Source organism: Lactuca saligna, chromosome 8 (genome assembly GCF_052625555.1).
Source record: "Lactuca saligna cultivar CGN05327 chromosome 8, ASM5262555v1, whole genome shotgun sequence".
In the NCBI taxonomy this organism is placed as follows: domain Eukaryota; kingdom Viridiplantae; phylum Streptophyta; class Magnoliopsida; order Asterales; family Asteraceae; genus Lactuca; species Lactuca saligna.
The window spans coordinates 123,260,003-123,267,406 of record NC_136424.1 but is presented as its reverse complement, the minus strand read 5'-3'; the positions used below and the strand labels follow the sequence as shown (position 1 = coordinate 123,267,406).

The 7,404-nt window shown below is 33.0% G+C and overlaps 1 protein-coding gene across 1 annotated transcript; it reads right to left on the bottom strand.

Annotated features, from left to right (window-relative positions):
* Positions 1-5,217: 5,217 nt before the first annotated feature.
* Positions 5,218-6,743, bottom strand: NRPB5 (Eukaryotic rpb5 RNA polymerase subunit family protein). Its single transcript, XM_078972022.1, has 5 exons — positions 6,603-6,743; positions 6,277-6,505; positions 5,786-5,965; positions 5,600-5,713; positions 5,218-5,519 (listed from the first exon to the last, which is right to left on the bottom strand). The coding sequence occupies exons 2-5, from the start codon at positions 6,481-6,483 to the stop codon at positions 5,394-5,396; spliced, it is 627 nt and encodes a 208-aa protein (XP_078828148.1). The 5' UTR covers positions 6,484-6,505; positions 6,603-6,743; the 3' UTR covers positions 5,218-5,393.
* Between the last annotated feature and the right edge of the window lie 661 nt (positions 6,744-7,404).

The window sequence follows — 7,404 nt, the reverse complement described above, 5'->3', positions numbered from 1 at the left end:
GGCTTCATGGAACTTCGATACTCATTCAAAACTCTTCCACCAAGGCTAAAAGTTGATTCAGATGCTACTGTTGAAACGGGAACACAAAGTATATCCATAGCTAATTTAGCTAATTCTGGATACCTATACTGTTGGGATTGCCAAAACTCAAGTATGTTAATGGAAGAAGTTCTTTTAGTTCTTGGCTCAAGAAGATATACTTGCAATTGACTTTTTTTGGTCGAATCCATATCATCATTATCGTATTCATCAAACTCCTATTATATTAAACAAAATATGAAAAAATTATAATATATTTAAAAAGCAAAAGTATAAAGCAAATATGCAAATGTAATGAACAAAGGACTTACCTCAAGAATACTATGATTAGAGCCTCCTCCAACATTTCCAACACTAGTTTGTCGAGAATTAAAGTCGCCACTACCACTACCACCTTCAACATTTCCATCACTACTTTCTCGAGAAGCTTGCATGTATTCATCAAAAAGTGAAAAAAGTGCCTCCTCAACCCTCTTCAATTGTGATGAACCTTCACCATACAACTTTTTATAGCTAAACTCAACAAAAGAGAACTTATATCGCGGATCAAACACCACAGCTATAGCTAACAAAAGATTGAAGTCAGCCCAATATTTGCTAAATTTACTCCACATTTGAGTAGCTATTTTTTTCATATACTCATCAGGACTGTCTTTCGTTTCAACCAACTTCAAATGTATTCCAAAATATTTGAGGGAAATACAAATTTGAAGTAGGATACAGAGATCCAGAAAACTGAAGAGTTGCATCATGAAACACTTTAAGAAAACTACACATTTTCTCAACTCTATCCCATTCATCAGAGGATGGGCAAGTTTGAAAGTTCGAATCACTCAAGCTCAAATGAGAAAAAGCCAGACGATAATAAAGCGCACAAGAAAGCATCTTATAAGTGGAATTCCATCTAGTAGGAACATCTTGAACCAAAGCCTTTTTGTAGTCAAGAAGATTTTGAGAGCAAATCTGAATAAATCGATCTTTTCTTAGTGTAGATCCCTTGATATACTTCACAGAATCTCTAACTTTTTCCACCGAAACATCAATTTGTTTCAAAACATCTTGTACAATCAGATTCAAAATATGAGCACAACACCTAAGATGAAATAACTTGCCATCATATACCAAAGAATTCATCAAACGAAACTGATTCTTAAGCAACTCAACACATACATCATTGGATGCTGCATTATCCAAAGTTATAGAAAACAATTTCTTTTCAATTCCCCAACTTTTAATCAATTCACCCAACTTTTCGGCTATAGCTACACCCGTATGTGGAGGAGGAAAGTGGGAAAAGTTTAAAATTCTCTTTTGTAAGACCCAACTACTATCAACATAGTGGGCAGTCAAACTAAGATAACCATCTGTAACGATTGAGGTCCAAGCATCAGAAGTCAAGCATATTCTACTAGGACATCTAAGCAACTCATCTTGGAGTCTTTTTTGTTGAGTAGTATATAATTTTTTGATATCAGATTTTGCTGTGTTCCTACAAACAAGACTCGCTTCTGGTTCCAAGTATTTGCAAAAATTTCTAACTCCTTCGTACTCAACAAAAGAAAATGGCAAATCATGTCTAACCATAGCATGAGTCACCATTTCCCGGAATGTTTCTTGACTAAAATTTGGATTTCTTGTAGCCATAACACCATTGTTGGAAGAAATCATATATTGGCCGATATCTCTAGTACTTGAGATATTACATGAATCTCGATGACGACGTAGATTACCTGTTCCATTTTTGCTTTCTGCCTGATATTTTGTCCCACATTTTTTGCACTTACAATACAAGGGCTCATTTGGTTTTTGTGGTAGCATTTCAAAACTTCTCCAAACATCTGAAGTTTTTTTCCTTTTTTTCCTTTTCTTTGTGGAAGTACTCTCAACACCTTGTGATAAACTTTCTGGGCCAATTTCTTCAACTGAATCATCACTTCCATCATTAACATCCAAAGGATTGGTGTTATTAGTATCTGCCATAACTTTCCTACAATGAAAAATAGGAGGAACATAAAGTCATAAAGTATAGAAACAAATTCACACATACACAGATACATTGTTCACTGTTAATTGTTAGGTACTGTTTGTTTTTTGGAAAAAAAACATCTTCAAACCTCTTATTGCTGCGTGGCGCAGCACACGCGCAGTACTTTTCATCTCGCAGCTGTTTGTTTTTTAGAAGTCTTCTGAGTCAAAAACCTCTGCGCAGGCTCTGTTTGGCGCAGCACTTGTACTGCCTCTTCTAACTTCTTCCAACCTCTTCTTCTTCTTTCTTTTATTGCTGAAATTTTGATTATATATTATTAAAATTTTATTTCACATTTTTTTCCGTTTTTTTTTTCGTTTATTCTTATTGAATTTATTTTTCATTTTTTTATATTCAATAATGATAATTTCTTGATGAAATATCATTATTTTTTACTAAAATATCTTTATTTTTTGTTGAAATATCATTCTTTTTTACTGAAATATCATTAATTTTTACCGAAATGTTATACATTATTAAATTTTACGTATTAAAAAGCTATTTTCGGTTTATAAAATTAGTTTATTTTAATTTTTTAATATCTGCAGCAGTATGCAGACGTTAAAAAAACAAACACGCTTCTTATTATAGTCTGCAGCCATTTGGTTCACCTCTTCTACTGCAGATGGTTGCAGAGGTGGTCTGCAGACTTCATGAATTTTTGCTTCAGAAAATCAAACAGCACCTTACACACTTCACACACACACAAAGACTTAACGTGTCATGCAGGCAGCAGGATACAAACTGCACATATATTCCTGTTCACAATTTAAGGATTGTATGATTTCCAGATTAAAAACCAACATTACACAATACACATCAATTTCATGTTCAAAATTCGGTTTCTTCACAGTTACATATTTATTTTATCAGCTTATCAGAATATTCAGGTCATCGGAAAGCTCAAATCGGAAAACTGAGGAAGTATATACTGTCTGTAATCGGAAAACTCAAAACTAAGAAAAAAGAGCAATTTAAGAAACATACCACGGCACGACCTTTGGATCGTTTGAAGGGGAGATACGGATACGCTTCACCAGTCACCAATCCAGCTTCAGTCGATTATGAGTTATGACTCAATTAGTCGATTTCGAGTCCTCGATTTGTGATTCCGATCGTTGAGTAACAGAAGGCATAGGGGAGATCGGGAATTCAGGTGTCGACGGTGGGGGAGTGGGACTAACCGGAGTATCGGGTGTCGACGGTGGGGGAGATCGGGAATTCGGGAGTCAGGCTGTCGGAGAGACTAGAAGAAGAAGAGGGTCCGATCGACCGATCGTTTGAGGGGGAGATACGGATACACCATACACGAAACACGATATGATTTAGGGCAAGAAAATGGTCGAAGACTCGAATGGGTAAAATCAAAACAGATTAGATTACGACCTTTACCTTAGGATTAAGAATTACTTAGGATTTACATTTAAATATATATATATATATATATATATATATATATATATATATATATATATATATATATATATATATATATATATATATATATATATATATATAATTAAAAATATAAATGGGTTGGCGGGTCAACCCGTTTATTTTTTGAGAAACCCATATATGACCCGTTTAATTAACGGGTTGGCGGGTTGAAAAACTCAACCCAAACCCGTTTATTTCGTGTCGTATCGCGGGTCGTATCGAGTATTGTCAGCCCTACTTGTAATGGGCGATGGAACTTTAATAAGAAGGTATTCTATTCTTATTTTGTTATTTTGTTGTTGCCATTTTACTTTCAACTTATATATCTATTATCTTCTTTTCTGCTTTATGTATTTTAATTTTTTTTTTGTTGCAGAAGCTTTTCACTCCCATTAAAATTGAGAAATGGGTAGCCGTCAATTTTTCAGCCAAGTGTGATGCATGTTATCTTGCGTCGGAGCTCATAAATTGCGGAAGAAATAGAGGTGTGGTAGGTCAAAGTCAAAGGTTTACTTTTCTTTTCTTTCCTTTAACTTTGCATTTGAGTTGATTTTGATTTTTTTATTTTTGCTTCTCAGATTTTTAATCGCCCATTTTCACTAATGGAAGAAGACCCACATAATCCAAAATTTGGACCTGAAGAAGACCCACATAATCCAAAATTTGGACCTGTAGTAAGTGCAAAAGTCCCTGGTGTCCCTCAATTTCTCCTTTGCATATTGCCGAAAGAAAAAATTCTGGCTTATATGGTATAAAATATAAATTCTATTTTAGCAAATATAAAACAATTTTATGAGATGTGGGATTTTTAGCCCTAATTTTCACTAACTAAATTGTGCATGTAGCTCCTTCGGTTAAGCCAACATGCTTCTCTTCTCATCTTTAGCTATGTAGAAACCATCGACAAATTGTAGGTATGGGTTTGTCGATCATCAATTCCTCTTATTTTGCTTCTTTTATGCCCTTTGATTTATGAGTCCAGAGGCTATAATTTTTTATGTTCCACTTTTGATTGTTATTGATGTGTTTGGTTTTACTTTTTTATTTTACCAACATTACGAGATACTTATTTTGCAGTATCATATCGCCGACATTTGACCATCATATTTTGATTTGAAAGGAATAATCCAAAACAATTTCTTACCATACCTTTAATTCATAAATTGATCATTTTGTTATGTGATACTACTTGATCAGGCAATTCCAATATTCACATCCACATCAACAGAGAGCAGCTTCACGTATATTTTAGTCAACTAGCCATCAAGTTCATCTAATTCAAGTATTGGTGTTACAATCGTTTATAAATCCAGTTAACAATGAACACCCTTACAGTTAACATCAAAAAACAATAAACTGTATTGATCTTCTTTCTTGTGCTTGAAATAGAATCAAAAACTTCCATTAATGGTGCTACATCCTGCAGCCTTGGCATAAATTTAGACAATGTGATAGTTATTGGTTATTTCTACAGGAAGAGATAGAAAACAAAATACAACTTGCAATGATTTGGCTATAAAAATTCTTCAAAGATATAATTACTCTCTCTTAATATTGAAAACAACATCAAATCACCTATCTGGAGGTATCCATTTTTTTCCCACTTTATGAAATCTACTTTTAAGTGGAAAAACCACAACCCATAAACTTTATGCGGTTTTTGAAATCCGAAAACTACTTATTTTAACTTTAATTTGACAAAAAAAAAATCACAATAAACGAAAACCAATAATCGAATATTTACTCTAATAATAGGTATAACCAATTCGACTTCCATCCATGAATGTCACATTACGAGAGTTGCTAATGCTAATGTTAATAATGTGATTTTAACAAAAGTATTAAGCCACAACAAAGCTGAATAATCCAAGTTCACAATTCAGACACTCATTCAGACAACATATCTGTAAGTAACATATCGCCCAGCAGTCTCACTTGGTCTAATGATTTTCACAACCTGCCCACGTTTTAGCCCATAATATCTAGCAACTGGATCTGTCACTTGAATTCGAGGCAACTGCACCCAAATTTTCAAAACGTTCATCTCAAATCCTCAATCAGTAATTAAGTAAATCAACAATAAATAAATAAACTCACCTGTGTTTCTTTTACTGTGTATCTCTCAAGCAATGTTTTCTTCTCTTCATTAGCAAGAACTTGATGCTCTGGAACTAGAACATGGTTTTTTACATTCACTAGCAACTCTGCTTCCTGCATGTCAGTTGAGTTATGAATTAGTCAAGCCATATAATAACCTATGTTAAGAATCGATGATGAAATTACCTGAAAAACCTCTAAATGAAATTTAGCAGATATTTCACTAATGCAAGTTCTGGCAAATGGAGTGAGATTTTGTTGCACAACCAGGATTCCTCGGGTGACATTCTCTGATTTCATTCGGTTTATGTAATTTTTTATTGTCTTGACTCCAACTTTTGCTTCATCGGGGAAGAAGACATAGATCTGATAGTGAAATTTGCAAGAACCGATCTTAGTTAGAAAGTTAAATGGAAATTTCAATAAACTATTTCCTGATTCATGTTTTCTTATGAACAATATTTCATCGATATGTACTCTAACCCTAAAATTCTATGTTTTCTTGTTCTAATTTGTATATGAAAGAAGTTATATACAAATACAAGATAGAAATCAATGTCATTAACAACAGAAGAGGATATTCGAACTTACATTCTATACGCCCCGATTACTAAGCTTTCAGCACAATCGAATCACAAAATCATATAGCAATAATTACAATAAAGAAATATTAGAACCTGTTCGGAGCTATCGTTCTTCAAGGATTTGCTGATGACGAGATCTTCACGTTTCATGTTATCTCCATACTTTTGAATAAACTGCCTTCTATCCATCTCCAACTCGAATTCTCCAACCAAGTAATTCCTGTCCTTTAACATCTCCATCACTGTTTTCCTTATTCTGTACAACCTCTTGATATCTTCCTCCGTCAACGCCGTCGACATTTTTCGCTTTCTTCTCCTTTTACTGAATCAAAACAAGAGTTGTTATTCAAAATAACAAAAATCAAAAGTATACACATAAATTCATTCAAGAAACTGTTTCTTGATAAGATTTGGAATACATTTAGTGAAGATAACTTAGGACAAGCGAACTAGGGTTTCTCAGCGGCGCGTCAGATTACAAAGTCGGCGACGAGGGAAAGTTTTGTTGTAGCTGCTCTTGCAAAATTGTGTAGCGGAATTTTTATGACGACCGCTGGTCAAAATGGGGTAAATATTGACATTGAAAGTATTAATGGCATTTTGCTCCCTCAAGTTTATAACTATTTGCAACATACCCCCTCTTAAGACTTTATTAGTAGTTTCATTGGCCCAATTCATCAATGATATTGAAATATTGTTGTATAAAAATAAAAATCGTTTTAATATATGCATGTAAAATTTAAACATGTAACTTCCAAAAATTATTAGTTAATTCTGCATTAAATATGCTTCTTGTACCTACATTTATTTTATTAGTAGTTTCTTTGGGCCCAATTCATCAATGATATTGAAATATTGTTGTATAAAAATTGTTTAACATATGTAAGTAAAATTTAAACATGTAACGTCCAAAAATTATTAGTTAATATTGCATTAAATATGCTTATTGTACCTACATTTATTTGGATAAAAAAAAAATAAGAACTCAATTTATAGAAACAAATATAAATTACAACCAATAAAAGAGATATATTTTCGTGATTATTTGATCTTTTTGGACAATTTAGTTTTTTATTTTATAAACCAAAAGCAATTGAAATTCAAGATAATAATTTGGTTTTGCTAAAATTCAATCCAAATACCTAATATTCAAACCAAATTGTTCAATTGAACAATTTTGTTTTATCAAAATAGAGAACAATCATACCTAAGGAGGTGTCG

Coding starts and splice junctions, on each gene's coding strand:
- NRPB5 (XM_078972022.1), bottom strand. CDS start 6,483: ATGTCGACGGCGTTGACGGAGGAAGATATCAAGAGGTTGTACAGAATA. Junction 5,966..6,276: donor AGAACGATAGCTCCGAACAG/GTTCTAATATTT, acceptor TTTCACTATCAG/ATCTATGTCTTCTTCCCCGA. Junction 5,714..5,785: donor TTCATTTAGAGGTTTTTCAG/GTAATTTCATCA, acceptor ACTGACATGCAG/GAAGCAGAGTTGCTAGTGAA.